This window comes from Accipiter gentilis, chromosome 23, assembly GCF_929443795.1.
Source record: "Accipiter gentilis chromosome 23, bAccGen1.1, whole genome shotgun sequence".
Lineage (NCBI taxonomy): Eukaryota > Metazoa > Chordata > Aves > Accipitriformes > Accipitridae > Astur > Astur gentilis.
Window position 1 is genome coordinate 19,720,001 of NC_064902.1, and position 16,970 is coordinate 19,736,970.

Consider the following 16,970-nt stretch of genomic DNA (forward strand, 5'->3'; position numbering starts at 1 on the left):
TTTTAATTATGATTTTTTTTTTTTTTAAATTTGGTAGGCTGCACTGGTTTCTATTATCCATGTAACCATCACAAGTTGAGACATCAAAAACTGGCAGCGTCTCCTAAGCAGTGTCTTGAAAGTAAGTGCAGAAGCAGCAGTGGGTCTAAATAAATCCTATTCCAGAGGATACAACGGAATCGCAGGTAAAAGTGCGCTTTTATTATTTGTTTTCAGGATATCTTTATCCAGTTTTCTTTTTAACCTTCTCTCACTCAATGCACCTAATCTAATTATTTTCCATCAGACACAAGGAAGAAATTTCACTACAAATGGGTGACGATTAATATTACATTAGAAAAAAAAAATATTGCACTATTAAAATGAAAGCAGAGTTATACATTCAAGGCACATTTCAAACCGACACCCAAGCCTGACAGCCCTTCAAGAATCCCAGCTCACACATCTCAAAAGATTCTTCAATAACAGGGTTGGGTTTAAGCTTATATGTCAGGGCACAATGCAGCCCTTGTTTACTACCATATGGAGGTGCACACACAGAATTCTCCAAAAGTAAAGAAAGCAAAGGCTTAAAAGGAAAGAGTCAAGAGCCTCCCTTTTGACAAAAGTAGCCTATTTCGACAGCTGATTCCCTCTTTTAAAAGCATACGGCACACATAAAATAAATACAGGTCACAAAAATTAACAAATCATCATAACTGTCTAATACATCCTGGGCTGGCTGCGGAAAAACAAGATCATTTTGGATTTATATCTCTAAGTATGGGATTTCCTGGACAGCTAATATCCACAAACAATCAAACACAGAGGACCATGAGAAAGAAGCAGCATTATTTCAAATTTGAGCTGAGAGTCGTGATTTTTAAAGGGCTGAAACAGGAACTGGAGCTGAAATCTGAAGCAAGTAAATTCCTTTACTAGGCACTGATGGACACTGTTGTGTTTCTCTTGGCCTTGGCGGAGGCTTTTAGGTCACTGGGTTTTGGATATTACAGCAGATGAAAATCTTAGAACCACAGAAACTTCAAAAATGACAAATAACTCGAATCTCTCCCCCATCCTCGAAAAAAGGAAAAAACCTAATGATACTCCTCTAAAAAGAGTCGAACCTTTTTATGAGACCTGTTGCCAATATTAGTGCCACCGAATGATCTCATCTTTCATTCTGGCTAAATTCCAACACACAATTTCATTAACCCAGGTACTGCAGGTGATAAAACTCATTTTTCCCTAAAGAGACAGCTAAAAAGTACCAGTTATACATTTATGAAGTACCAGCAATCAAAATTATGGATTTTCTAAAAGGTTTTTAACTACTTTTATTGAAAGGAAAATCGCTGTCTCAGACTTTTGTGACACTATTGCTAATAATAAATTTTACCATTTAGACATCGCAGTAATATGGTAGACAGTGTCAATAAAAGTCTGAAACAAAGATGATCCTTGTCTCTTAAGTAACGCTTTCTGATTACACACCGGAAATTATAACGTGAAACATAAACTAAGAGCACCTTAAGGTATAAAATGCGATAATGCAAGGCAACGTGCCCGGCTACGTATACGCCACGGGCCAAAGTATTTCCTCGCAGGTAGGTAGGCAGGCAGGCAGGCAGCAGGCGGGCGTTTCGAGGTTTGTTTTTTGTTTTTTTTTTTTTTTTTTTCTGGAAGAAGCTGAATGCTCACCCCGGGAGGAAAAATACTTCTAGAGACGCGGCGTAGAACTAAAAATTAGGCGACTCGGTTCGAGCTGGCGTGCCGGTGCGCCTGCTCGGGCGAGGAACGGAGCGGGGCTCTCTGAGGGATGCCGCTACTTTCGGGTTCCCGGCTGCACACCGCCGTTCCCTACGAGGATCCCCGGGAGCACTAGAGGGCACTGTGGGATTTGGGCCACCCCGGCCTCCTCCCGCCGCCCGGCTCCCCCGACTCCCCTGCCGGGTCAGGAAGGTTAATCAGGAGGCTGTAAGAAAGAACCGGTAACGTCGGCGTTTTGAACGGCAACTGCAAATACGTGGCGGGCTCGGAAAACAAAACGCTTGCCTGCATCCCCGAGCGCTGAGGCGGGGACACCCCCACCCCCCCCTCGCCCCCTCACACACACACCGCGCTTTCCCGCCTTCCGCCCTGAGAGGAACGGGTGCCCTGACGGCGGGCCGGGCGGCTGCAGCCTCGGCAGCGACGCTTCCGAGCTGAGGGGACTTCAACCGGGCCTGCCAGGAATTTAAAAAAAAAAAAAAAAAAAAAATCTAAAGAGGCATCTGTAGAGGAGCCTTTTCTCTGCCCTTGCTACCTATTTGATTAAAAAGTCTCTGCTGTGCGAACTGCAGATGATTTCACTGCAGAACATTTTGACATGCAAATGATAGCAATTAATGCCTTTGAAACAATTTATGATTTCCGGCCTACTTCAACATGTATTAGCATATACCTGGTTTCTTTAATATACACTTTGTTTTTCCAAAACCACAAACATAGTTGCTGGAATTTCATGTGGAAGTGCTTAAGGGGTTGAAAGTTAACACCTTTGTGAGCCGAGCAGTCTCACAGTTGCTGCTAAACAAAAGCCTCTTTGTAGAAGCTTTCTCGAAATGTTTTCTTAACATGTTCCAAGTAGTTTTAGGCAGGCAACTAAAGTAAACAAGATGTTACCATGATAAAAACACTTGTGAAAACATTACAGAGTGCACTTAGTAGTTTCTTTCACATAAACTCCCCTTCGTTTCATCAAAGTTAAATGCACATGAAGCAGATTACTAGCATCGCTGCAATATAGGATTGCAAGATCTCTCCAAAGGTCTGTGTCCCTCTTTTAAAGAAGATACGATTTTAAAATGCTTTAATTAAGCACATCTAAACCACAAATTTTTTTTAAAAAAGGGTGTGTGTGTGAGGGGAATAAAACCCTACTCGGTCTTCTCCTTCATTTTTTGCCCTGGATGCCTGGATCCCTTGCCGAATAAACCACCCTCCCTCCAGCCGGGATTTCCTGAACAACTTGCCGTATAAGCGGTATATATTTCTACCTGCAACGGTCTTTAAACACATGCAAATGAAATCAAGGGTACAGCCAATTTGGAAGGAAAGTCGCTCTGTGCTAATTGCTCTTTTCGTTGCCGCCTGCGAGACGGGCCGTGGTTAACACGCGAGACACGCGTGCACCCTCCAGCCCGCACCTTGCTTGGCAGAAGGCCACCAGGTCACCGCGGTGAGACTGGACTTGGGTTTGTTTTTTAGGCTGGGGGGGGTATTCTGGAGCATGCAGGGTGCTCCTGTTTCATTAGGCTTAGCAGCAGCCCCTGCTGCTATCAGTTAGCGCTAACTGATAACGCATCACATGATAACCAATGGCTGATGGAAAAAAAACCAACAAAAAAAACCAACACAAAGCAAAACAACAACAACAAAAAAACCCCAACGCTAAAACTGCAACTTATTTCAAAAAAGAAATAGGGAAATAAATGTGTACAATAGCCCGTGTATCTGCTGGTTCTGATAAGCGTCCTCCTGTTGGCTGTGAGTGAAAGACAACTAGGATCGTTATTTGTACAGTATTTATCTTTGAAATCAAGGGCCCTGTGGTGTACCTCACCTTGGGAACAAACACTACAGAACGATCACAGAAGAGTGTCAAATCTCTGGTTTTGATTTACCAACAGTTATGATATTTCTTCCTCAAGAGGAAAAGAAATGAACCATGTTTTAGACCTGCGAGTCCTTTTTTCTCCCTTAACTGTAGAATCATTTTATTGGCGTACAGGGCTTTCATTCCACATGTAACTTCTCTTTGCCTTTTCTAACAGGCTTTTTTATGGAGGTAACTGAAATTAAGCAATGCTTAATTGATACACGGGCTGTATTTCACTTGGTAAACAAGAGCTTTTCTCTTGAGGAGACTGTCGAAAGAGCTTCACGGATTATACAAGTACCAGAAAGAAACTTCCAAGCATCTACCTGTTATCTTCTCATTGAGTAATGAATTCAGATAAATGGCAATATAATTTAAGGACGGACGCTCCACAGGAGACTTGGAAGGCTATGGTATCATTTTACAAGGCAATGCTCCTTTCCTAACAGTGTCAATACGCTGCTCGGGGACATTCATTTCTGCATTCGTTCTGGGTTAAATATCACTCTGAACAATAGGACTTTGTCTGGACACTGTAGAATTTGGATAATGAGAAAATTTACACAAGCCAATGGGTTTAAGAAAGTCACACAAAATATTTCTGATGAAAGGTTTCAATGGGGGTGGGGGGTGGGGAAGGATTGTCGATAAGTGAGTGATAAAAGAACCAGAATTGTTGGAGCTGGGAGTAGATGGAGCCGCTTCAGGTCCAGCCTGGGCTGGTAATGGTTTTCAGGTTACTCCTACCTATGGATTGCCCCAGGTACCTCCTCCAAGTGAACTGGTGGACTCAATCTACTTACTGAAACACCTCCAAAATACCATATAAAAATTAACCTTGCCTCTACCCCTGCCACGTGACTTAAGGGCTGTATTTTCTGCTCATGGTCGTGTCAAGCAGTCCACTGCTCTGTAAGAAATCTTCCTGAAACCAACGGATGTAATCGGGAACAGGGGACTAGCACAGAAAGCAAAGGTGGCATACTCTGACGTTATGTGACTACACATGTTCTTTCAGTATCTAAGGCTACCACAGCACCTTTCCCTTGCATTAAATGCAATAAAAATTAGAATTGTTTTAAAGGTCTAAATGCTATAGTATGGCATATGAATATGAATGAGCTGGCAAGTATGGCGAGATTAGCATTTATTTCACTTAAGTGAACAACAGGATGAATTAAAAGAAATGAGGCCACCCTTCATGGAAATTTATGACTAGCACCTTCTTATTTTGTAATCCTCTTGTAATGAGAACCTCCTCATTACTGTACCATTCCTTACTTGTAACATGTGTTTGTACTAGGACCAGTGCTGCTCCTACTGCATTCAGGAGAGTTTTGCCCGTGGAAACAGAACCGGCCCATTCTGTTCCAAGAGCAAAAACCTATCTGTATCATCTAACGTTATCCAACAAACATCCTCTGCTTGCTGTCGCCCTTCCCTCCCTCACATAAAAATCCAGGGAACTGCCCCAGAAAGAAAAGATACAGCTGAACGTTTTGGGACTATTTCTACTTAGCCATGCTGAAGAATCCCATGTATTTATGTGGACTAAATTCACAAGATCACCACTGTAAATGGGAGCAGAATTTGATCCTTTGTGCATTTAAATCATAAACATTGCTTGGGCGGTTGCTCTTTTGTGATCTTACAACCGAAAAGCCATTAAGTACTTGAGAAAAGGATCAGTGCCCAGACCTTCAAGAACCTGGATGCACCCAAAGTATATGTGTACCTGGAGATCTAACCAGACACAAAACTCTTTTGTGACGGGAACCCTCTTTGCTCCAGCTTGGAGGGGTGAGGTTGATGGTTTAGCTGTGGAGCCACCGCGTGTAAGTTATTAGAGCTCTGCCGGTCCTTCCTTGCATTGGGATGCACGCATTACCACATACTAGTCCATAATGCACTGTTTATGCAACGCGTAAAACTGTGTTCTTTGGCAGCAAGGAAAGGTCTGCAGCAAACTGCAGGGGCCCAATTAATATAATTATAGTTTATTTTTAGTAGTGTAGACTTTGTTCATTAGTTACTTATTTGACATAAATTAAATTTCACGTGATGTTCTGCAATTCTCTGTTTAATCACAGAGTTAATTTAAGACTAAATTTCTAAATTAAAGTGAAATCAAGGTTAAATCAAGGTTGTATTGTTTACATTATCAATACGGCAACTTAAAAATTATTTAAATAAATAATAATAAAAAAAAGGCTGCGGAACTGCAAACACTCTATTTTATAGTAATACACTGAGCAAGACCATACTTTCCCCATGGGGCTAATTTACTATCCCCTGTTAAAACGTTCTTGAGCCTGATCCAAAAGCCACTGAAGTGAAAGGGAGCTCTCTGTTGACTTCAGTGGGCTTTGCATCAGGCCCACGGTGAGTGACAGCACACAAAATTTCAGGGCATGCTTTCTGTACAATGCAAATGCCAAAAAAACCATCCTTACTTTAGAAACGACTGGAAGTCTTCACATACTGCTTCACAGCCCGGCCATTTGCATACGCCGTGTCCATAGAGCGGATGGCTGTGTGAGTGCTCCTCGTGGGATAAACTGCAGGAGAGAAAGAGAAAAGCAGAAAAAGTGGTGTAACTGAAGGTACCGCGCCAATTAATCTTCACAAAGACTCTTAAGAGCAGCAAACAACAGATCCTGAAACATCCCTAACATCTCACGGTACCCACCTGACTCTGCCCATGGTTTTTCAAAACAGAATTAAATACCATTTGCAGTGCGAAACGTGTCATTCTTACTTAGCTATCCTCCTACATTTCATTCATTAATTAAAAGCTTTGTAAAGAATTTAAATTAACATGGACGGGGGAGAAATCAGTTGACAGACCTGCTTAATATCCTGCTTGATATTTTGCTAAGAAATTTATGAACATTGCATATTTACAACTCAACTTCATCAGGAAGAAAAGTCATCTCCATACAGCAGTGTATTCTTTTAACACAATACAACCGGACCCGAGGCTTTCCTCATTGCTATAGAAAGAGGAAAAGCATCAAGTTTGCAGCCTTGGCTTTCCCACCATTTTATTTATTTACTGGGGTTTTTTTTGTGTGTTTTTTCTTTTTTTTTTTTTTTTTTCTTTTTCATTTTGGGGTGGTTGTCGTCCCCTCCCCTTACAGGCTGTTTCTTTGCACAAGCAGAGCCCCCTTATGTCCCAGTAAAGAAGATTCAAGATGTATTTTCAAATGCAAAATTAATCCTAAAAAAAGGAACCATGTAATCAAAGGATTCCTCGGTACCAGGGGTTAGTGAGGGCTATTAACCTTGCTAAGATTTGGCAGGAACGTCACAGAGCTTTCTAACTACTGAAACCAGGGTTAAAGAAAAAAATTCGTATGAGCACTAAGGGGTTAATCCTTCAGCGGGATTCCAATCAATACGTAATGATTTGGCTGCACTGATCCAAGTCATGAGACACTTTGATCCGGGCCATGTGGTGCTCAGGGAAATGTATCTGTTGCACTAACTGATGAACCATATTCTAAAATATCTTCTTTAGTCAACTTCTGCATGGAAACTTCTTAAGTAAAGGAATTATTTTTGCAACAATTTCCATAACCTTAGATGACTTTAAAAATAAAATGTCAAAATAATATTGAAATCTGTATTTTATGCTCATACACATATCTATTTTTCATAGCAAATCTTTTTGCTACAGTATGCCTGTGCCATATTATGAACTTCAAACATACACAAAGGATATGAACACATACCAGCATCTAGGTGTGGCTTTTATGACTTATTTTATCCTGGATTACAGGTAACGTTATGGATAAACGCCTACTTTTTGCCATTTTACTTTTATACACATGTGGAAATGCTGTTTATTCTTGTTCTGTAATATTATCTGCCCGCATACTATAACGAAATTGTATTCTTGTATTATTTCCGATGCACTGGATAGCAAGATCACCACAGAACATACCCCTGAGACATTATCCCAAATGCAAAGAAGTTGCAAGAGAAATTCTTGCCCAGATTCTGTCACTTCTGAATTTAGACCCAACGATAATCTGAAGATAATTGAAGGTGGGTTTTAAAATTATTTTTCATTTTTTTATAAAATTCAAAAAAGGTACAGATCTGACTAGAAAAGGTATTACAAATTGTAAATGAAATGATTTCTTTATTTCATTAAAGTCTTATTTTTGGCTGTTTACAAATAGTTCTTCAAGCATAAAAATATATACATGCAAGATAATTTTCTAAAAAAAACCCCAACAAACCCCCCAAAAACCCCAACCGTAGGTGAAGATACATAAAAAGGCCTTTTTTGTAAAGGAGTATTACTCTGGTCTAACTTAATCACTTTTTTTAAAACGTGCAAGCAGGGAAAAGCTCTATCAGTTAAGTTTTTAAAAGAACAAAGGGGCCGATGCCTGCCTTGCAAGGAAATTAGAAAAATGCTACACCACACGTTTCCTCAGCTGAGAAAGAGGGAGGATGGCTGAAGGAACACCATCCACCCAAGCCAGACAGTCATATGGTCAAACGCCCTCCATACGCATCAGAAACGAGTAATTCAGAAAATAATGGGTTTTATCATCTGCTTCCATACCTGATATAGCAAAGGGTGAGAAAGTAGGCTTTCATGTTAACACTCCATTAAAGTCCACAGAGACTACATACAAGAGTTACAATTTCAGCGTGTTTAGCAGAACCCCTCAAAAATTCAGTGTATTAATCTACACAGTGCGCGTTACCCATACATCGGGATGACTGCAGAAACGCTGTGTGTCGCCAAGTAAGGAGTCAGTCCCCTGTGGGTTTTAAGCACTGTAAATCTCATTATAATATCAACAGGAGTCACATGGCTTAAACCCCCAGCAGGGTTTTTTAAAGTTTCTCTGTGAGAGCCTGAAGGCCATGGCCAAGTCAACGGAAAGAGCCCTACAGAGATTAGTATTTATTTTTTAAATCCAAGTGCAAATCTCTTTTCTTTCCAGGGAACTTGCACAAGACAAGACAAACTATGTAGGACATGATACCCTGGTGTTGTGTCCAAAGAAAATGACAGAATGACCAAGAGAGTATCAAACTGTATATGATGCTCAGGATGTCAAAGTCTAGCACTGTCAATAACCAGAAAGACCGGTCTTGACTGTAAACGAGAACTTAAAAGGTCATTTTGCTAACATGACACTAAGTGTAACATACTTTACACCTACGTATAGCTTCCACTGCCATTCGACAAAGCAGAGCACCTACTTCAACATACCAAAACCAGACACTTCAAAAAGAAAAACCACCTCAGTATTGAAAGACAAATGCAGGCACCCTCCGTAGGCAGCGTGCCTTTCCGAAGGCAGCTACTCCCATCCCGCTCCGGGGGTTTCAGCGGTGCCTTTCGGTGACCTTTATGTGTCAGTGTCAGATTACTGCTATTTTATCCATCCCACTTTTGAAGACATTCTAGATTGCTACTTGTTCCCTGATAGAGCCTGAAGAAGTACCTCAAAACAAAACAAAGAGCGGGTTTATACAGAAGCGGGTACAGCCAGTGGAAATGAATGGAGAACTCTGTTTAACTGATCTAAGTACTCACTTTGTTTGAGCGAATAGAGGTGGAAAATGAAGATTTTAATCCAATACATAAACAAACAGCTTTGTGGGGACAATGCAAACCTATAAATTGTTCAATGATATTTTGTCTGCATGCAAGCAGTTTCTGTAATCTGGATGCATCCTTGGTCTCGCTGCTGGAGACAGACTTTTAGTAGATCTGAGCATTGGCAAGCAGAAGCAGGTTTTAGGTCTGTTTGATTTCTAATGACACATTAGAGTAGGTGTTTGTTTCTGTCACCCTCTCCTTCCCAGAACGCATATTCATGGTCGGGTACTGGTGATGCAACACTAGCTAATGGAAGTGATTTTATAACAAGACATAATTTTCAAAGAAGCGAAGATATAAATGACGTAAAAATCAAGATATGTGGGGTTTTTTTTCTCCTTGTAAGGTATTTGCATACAAAATACTTAACACAATAGAATTATTTCCAAATAATGCAATAGTGCAGTGTTATTACATCAAAGTACAGCAAATAACCCTCTGGCAAGTAAAACGTCTTGCATAAGACAGCTTATTCATGACATACGACAGAGTAACAAAATCCATGTGGGAAGCTGCAAACTGTGTAAGTGTCCGCTTATTTTCTGCTGCCCCCAGCCTGGTTTCCAGTAAGGAGGTGAGGGGAAGGGAGAAGGGCCAGGCACTTCCACAGCTCCTCTGTGCTTGCTGGACAGAGGACAGTTTTTACCTTCGCCTTCTTCAACCTATGTCACTTCGTAACCCCCACGGATCTCCAGAGGGTCTGGAAGCAAATTCACCACCTACTCCGAGAGAGATGGCTGTCGAAGCTGGTACTTGCACAGCCCCACTCACCTGGACCACTTCAGCCACTTCACTTTTGGAATACATCTGCTGTGCTACAGCATCACTGAAGAATCACACTCTGGGACACAAAACCATGGGAGACAGAGAAACCACAGAGAACTAAGCCTGCACGGAGAGTAAATACGACAGTATATCCCAAAGAGAGACAGGAACACACTGGGTATTGGGGAAAGTAGCGACCAAAGCACTAGCATGAAAGCTACCGGTGTTGTATGGTTTAATTCAACCCATACTTACTAACCGTGTGAAACTGGGTACCACGCTCGTACACACTGGCAAAAAAGTCATGGGCGGATATAAAAACCAGCCAAGCAGAAGCATCAGTAATAGTACTTCTGCCACACAGTGGACCATATCTTAAATATTCATGACGCTGACATACTTCATATTCCACTCTCTCTCTTCCACATCTGCTTGGGCCAACGATCTTTGCCAAAACACTGGGGGAAGTTAGTGATGTAGAGAAGCATCCTTGATTTTCTATTACAGTTATGAAGCATCTGCTCATGTTCTAACGGTGCAGAGAACATGCCTGAGCCACCTGCACACTGAAAAATCAATACCATATCTCCTGCTTTCTTCTTGGAAGGGGTTTGAGCAGAGCACCCACAGAAATTGCAGAATTGCCTTTTCTTTTTAATTTTATTTTATTTCTCAGGGGCAATGGGAAGTGACCTCATCTTTGCCCACTGCCATGAAACTGATGTCAGTGTACGGTCCAGGCAGGAGCACAGGGCTCAGTCTCACACCACATTCCCCCTCAGCCTGATGTGGATTACATAGTCATCGAGGCAAAATGCCACGATTTTGGTCCTGTACAGGAGGAGGAGAGACACAACTGGGAACCAACACAGGTCTCCTGTATTTGTGACTGCCTGGTGAACTCTAAAGCTCATCAAAAGGCACCGACAGAATAAAGTTGGTGAAAATGTCACAATCCTCTGAGTCAGAAACACTCGCTGTTATTTGATTCAAAATCAAAACAGAAGTGGTAAAGATTAAATCCTTCTACCAACTGTACTTGAATGCAAGTTCCTGCCTTCATAGCAAAATCAATTGAATAAAGATGTGTTTTGCAGTAAAGTTGCACTGGTGCAAATGCCTCTGAATTCTTACTAAGGTGGCTTAGCAGCTCCTTCCTCTCTAAACTGTTAATTTAAAAAGTGCCAGTATTTAAAAATAAATAAATATTAAAAAAAAAAAAAAAAATCAAGAAAAGTAGTAAGCCATATACTGAAATGGACTACTACTAGACATTCATGCTTCTGTCTAAGCCTCAGTAACTGCCCAGAAAGCAGGTATTTGAACTGAAGAGAGAATTGTCGGAGCAGGGTAAATGCTCCTCCACCACTGAATAATGCTTGGCAGAGGGTCATGGGCCTTCGGGAAAGGTGGCATTTGATGTGTGTGGCCGGTGACAGCTCTTTCTAGAACTGGCTTGCAAATTTTCGGATGCTCTTTAAAGCTGCATTTCTCCCCTTCGTCACTACTTTAGTCCGCATCCAGACCTAGAACTAGAAGCAGCTCATGTTTTACATCAAGGCCTATTGGAAGTAACAGGAGTGGTATATTACATTTTAAATGACTACACCAATTTAAGACAAATCAGGTTAAAACTGCAGCCTACAGGCTGAAATCCTGTCTTCTAATCAGTGTGCACTAACTTGTATACTCCTGTAGTATAAGAAAAAAAACAAACACACACCCCAAAAATACCAAAAAGCAGAGCTGTAGCATTGCTGTTGTAACACAAGGCTGGCAATGCACCCCGAATCACTGCCCCCCATCCTTACGCCTCTTGTAGCACTATTCTCTAAATGCCTGTTGCAAGGCAACAAAATCTGGCTAACATTCCCCTTCTCTTCTAACCCCATCCCCACTGCAAAGAGTAGAACCAGACTGGATAATTACACACATCATCTTCTGGTTTTGATCTATGCACTGACCATTTGGATTATTAACCAACCTTATGAACCTCTAGCACTCTCAAAGTACTGTCTACCTCCTCCAGTGGCATCCCCTCTTCCAACCGTGCAGCAGAACTGCCACAGGGCCAGGACAGTCACTGCCCTACATCCTCTCCCTGGGAGGAATTGAACGTATTTCTAGACCATTTAAAAGAAATGCTCATTGCAAAACCCCCAGTATTGAATCCATCAGTTATCTCAGGTGGAAGTTCCATTCCTGGACTTGAATTAACGAGTTTCTCTACTATTTAAAACTCTTATTTTTTACTTCAACCTTGTGCCTAGGTACTGTAGTGAAAAGTACATCAAATATACCCAAGACACACGCAATTTGAAACGCTGGATTTTAAATTCCAGCACTGCTAACTAATGAGAACAATTTTTTCCCTCTTCTTCTTTGTAGCATCACTTCATGTACTTAGATACCATAATCACATCCTCCTAGAGCCTCTATTTTTCCAGGGTGTAGATCTTTAATTCCCTTTAATCTGTCTTCATAGCCTCTTCCCTCCAACTCCTTTATCATCCTAGCTGCTCTCCTCTATATTTGCTCCTGCTCCTCTTTATCCTTTCTGCTAGAGAGTGGCCACACTCTCAATGCGGTTTAACTGGTTCTGCATAAAGCAGAACAGGAAAAAAGGAGGACTGGGATGCAACACGCATGTTTATGCCTCCCATGACTGCATTTACCTTTTTAACTAAGACATGGTACAGAGTGTCCCACCTTAATTTCTCAACCCCGATTATGCCTCAGTCATTTCCCACACAACCAATGCTGAGCAGCTGACGTGTCATGTCAAACCAGCAGTTTGGAATTTTTATTTCCTAGCCGGGCTACTTTCTACTTATCCCTGCTAAATCTCATTTTATTCCTCTCTGAACAGTCTCCGAATTTATTCGGATGAAAATGGATTGATTCGGTATCTTAGTTTAATTAGGAAAAATGTGATCCTACCACTTTCTTAGGGTTTGGTTTTTTGTTGGTTTTTTTTGTTTGGTTGGTTTTTCAACTGACTTTCAGCATAGCAATCCTGTCCCTTACACACCCAATTTGTGTGGCAGAGGGAGGTGGCAATGGCAAGGCTTTGGCCCTGATTCAGCAACGCTTTTAAGAACACGTGCAAGTTTAAAAACACAGGATTAGACCTTGGACTTCACCGAGACTGAGGTGTAAAATTACAAATGTACGTACATACTTTGTAAAAAGATCTTGTTTGCCAACCTTATTTTACTGTAACTTATATTCTGTTGTTACATTTAAATCTATAGTAAAAGAAAACACTGAGAAACAAGATCTATTCTTGTTTAACAAAATTATATTCTGTTACATTTAGAGTTGAGGCAAGTCTTCCATCCTTACATTAACTGGCCATACGTCAACAAATATGATTAACACAGATTATCCACATCAGTATTTTTTCACCCTTGTCCCACAGGCACAACAAAACCCGCGCAGAAGGTGACTGTCACATCGCATACAGCCTGGCAGCTCGCTGGGTGAGCCTTCACCCACCGCACACCCCTGCGGCAGCTAGGAAAGTGCCCTTTGGGAAAACGCTTATAAAAAAATAATTAAGATAAATACTGACTCCAAGGGAGAAATACAGTTGAAGTATTGAATTCTCTCTGCCACATGCTTTCCCTCCAAAGAATGCTATTTAAAAAAGCACTGAAATCAAGAGGACACAAGCCTACTTCCCCAGGGAAGCGTGCTGAATCATACAGGTAGTGTAAATATCATATGCTGCTGCAGGTGCTAGGCGTCTATTTGTTTGTGTTTACTAAAAGGCATAACAAATAGTCACACTAAAACAGAACAACATTTGGCATTGGAATGATAGATACCAGAGCAGCCATAAATCATGTTCACTTGTTTATACTCGAACCGCTGTGCAACTGTAACAGTTCAACCCCCCTTTTTCAGAGAGCCCCTTTGCTGTGATTTGCCCCTTTCAGGGGCAGCCACCGGCTCCTGGCTGGGCAGCATTGCAATGCACGGTACTGAAGGGCTCAGCATCCTTCCCAAGTACAGCACACCCAAGAAAAAACATGCAACATTGCAAAAAAAAAAAAAAAAAAAAAAAAAAAAAAAAAATTTTTTTTTAAAAAAAAGGAAGAAAGAAACAGACTTGTGTGACATATATGGCCAGCCAACATCATTTACAGCTTTGCAACTTCTGAGTTAATTCACAGTATAAACAACGAGGAAAATGTTTCTTCCGAGCAAGACTTCCTGTAAACCGGTCATTAGAGCGGCGCTGGGCGCAGGGCTGGTGCACCTGCTGATTAACCATGCGCTCCAAGAATAAACAAAAACTGAAGCCAGCAAGATTGTTCTGGAATTTGCTCAGAGCTGGTTTTTCTTCCCCCATGTTATAAATTGGATTCTACAATAAAACAAACAGCAGAACATAGGTTGCCGAGAGTTAAAATCTACTTTTTACACTACATTGACCACAGCACCCACAGGCACAGCTACAATGTCTTTCTATGAATGGGACAGATTGCCATATGGATGCAGACACTGAACAAGCTGTACAACTCCTGGCGACAAGTGCCTAGGGGACTGTCCTATATTAGCACCACCTGTGCTGTGGAAATTGCGCTCTGTGTATGAAATGGTATTTAAGGGCCCATCATGATGTTATTTTTGAGTATACACAAAAAGGAAAATTACAGTTAAAAAGAATTTGCTGGCTAGCGGATCTGTTGCTCAGTTCCCGAGATCGTTTCCCAAAGGAATAGTTATCTTCTTTATTCACGCAGCCCAAAATGACAAGCTGCAACACATATTAGCGGTTTCCCTGCCTGGGCTTATACCGTCGTTTTAATGAGAAGAATACACTTTATAACATACATACGTCTTTCCTGGTCACACAGAAGAAATTACAGCCCTCTCACCTTAAAAACACCAGCTATACGGAAAAACATCCTATAGCATTACACAAACGTTGCTCCAGCAGCAAGCAATGCAATATAAATTTTCCTCGGGCTCCTTCCCCCACCCCTCCATGTGCAGCAGGTAGAGCCACAAATCCCGATTACCAAATTTCAATGTGCATCTCACTACTTTGAAAATATAACCCTGTCTGACTGACAAAAATAGAGCTCCTGATTAGCACAAGATGTCGAGGGAGGGGGGAGAAGGGAAAAGAGGTTTGAGCAGTACCTAGCTGCTCTACGAAAAGAGATTTCTTTCCCCTTCTCCAAACTGCAAGAAAAAAAGGATGCCAAGAAAAAGAAAAGTAAAATAAATTGAATTAAAGAAAAACAGTTGTAAAGTGAACATTACAACCTGGGAAAAATGATGTCATTTTATTGAGAAACTCATTTTTTTCCATTAAACCATAGTGAAACGGATAAAGTTTATACAGCTTAATGGTGGAGTTTTACTTTAAATGCTACTCAATATCTTAGCAGTACGATATAACATGATATAACAGCTGTCATACTAACTGCTCGATTTTTATTGAACAGCAGAGAAAATAGTCACACAAAAATCACCTAACTTCTCCTCTACTTTTATGGCATTTTCAAATGTGTTTCTTTTCCACTCTCAGGCTGTGATATGTATGATAAAAAAAAAATAACACAGCTCTTCATTAGCTCCCTGCTCAGCTCTTTAGGACAGTCAGATCTCCTGAGCAAATGGTGAGGAAGGACAACTTGCACACAGGAGGAAATAAAAAGAAACAGGAATCCATGGTGCAGTAAAACAAAAACAGGTCCCTTTTTAAGACTACTACATAAACACCTCTAATAAAAGAAGAGGACAAATTTTCATTGGACTTTAAGTATTTAGACAGGAATGTTTTAGTAAAAGTTTAACTGCAAAGTGCATGCAATTAACAGAAAGCCATCAGCTATTTCTCTGGTATGTAAAAATAGCATTAAGCTGTATTAAATGCACGTGTAAGTATCTGAGTTGCAAGAAAAGGGAGGAGATATGCAAAGCACTCAGATATCAAACAATGATCTGTTGGCCAGATGGAGGAATAAAACAATACATATGCTAAAATTTGGAAAAGTTCTGTTACGCGTCTGCCAAGGCTCACCCAATCTATTTTAAGGGCTTTTTGATACATTAGCTTAGTGTTTGGAGTTGTACAACTGATGGTTATTACACGGAACCAGAAAGCAGCAAAGCGTTGGTGTGCAGGAGCTCCCCGATGCCGGGACAGCTTCCCGAGGACGGCAAAGCGTCAAACACAGCACCCTTGCGCAGCGAAAGGCCACACCACGTCATCACAGACTGGCTAACTTTGCATCTTTTTTAGGGAAAACCAAACAAAATAAACTAGAAACAATTTTCCAGGGTTTAGCGAAACAATTCTTTGAAAAGCATGATTTGATTAAGGAGCTCCCGGGCAGACTGAGGAGCAAGCGATATCGTACCACTAATTTAGCAGGTTTCTCAAAAATGTGAGTGCCGCAGTGGACAGTAGGTGCGGGCAATGCAAAGGACCCTACACACCCAAATTTGAAAAGCACTAACAATAAGAAGTTCCTGATAGGGCTTAAAACTGAAGATTAGCAACTCCAGGTCTGAGTCACGGCTGATATTTTTTCAAAGCTGATTACAGAGAGAAGTGACTCAGACAGGGAAAGCGTATAGTAACCGGTGGTGATTTCTTTGGCAGGGGAGCGAGCGCCAAGGGATCAGGTAGCAGGATGCTTTGGGTTGTATCCGCACGTAATAAATACCGACAGCGGGGCCAGCGCTCCGCTCCGGCTGTCGCAGCATCGCCGTCGCTGAACACGGCCATCACACCTGCACCAGGTGCAACGAGAAGAAATACAGCAGCCATGGAGAGAGCGGGATGGTTTATCGGATACGCAGCTGGGCATCCAGGCTCGGCTCAAGCCTCCAGCTCCAGCCTGGCTCCGCAGCGAGGAAGCTGCATGGAGGCACCCGCGCTGCTCAAACCGCGGGTAAGAACGTAAGGGTCACGATGGGGTTTGTGTA

At 41.5% G+C, this 16,970-nt stretch overlaps 1 protein-coding gene across 12 annotated transcripts in view; it reads right to left on the bottom strand.

The window, feature by feature from the left end:
• FOXP1 (forkhead box P1) overlaps positions 1 to 16,970 on the bottom strand; it is a 392,520-nt gene that overhangs the window by 41,281 nt on the left and 334,269 nt on the right. For all 12 annotated transcript variants that reach the window (XM_049827087.1, XM_049827082.1, XM_049827079.1 and 9 more), the window contains one exon: positions 6,076 to 6,180. In XM_049827087.1, the coding sequence (XP_049683044.1) occupies positions 6,076 to 6,180 (105 nt within the window). The remainder of the gene's footprint in view (positions 1 to 6,075; positions 6,181 to 16,970) is intronic.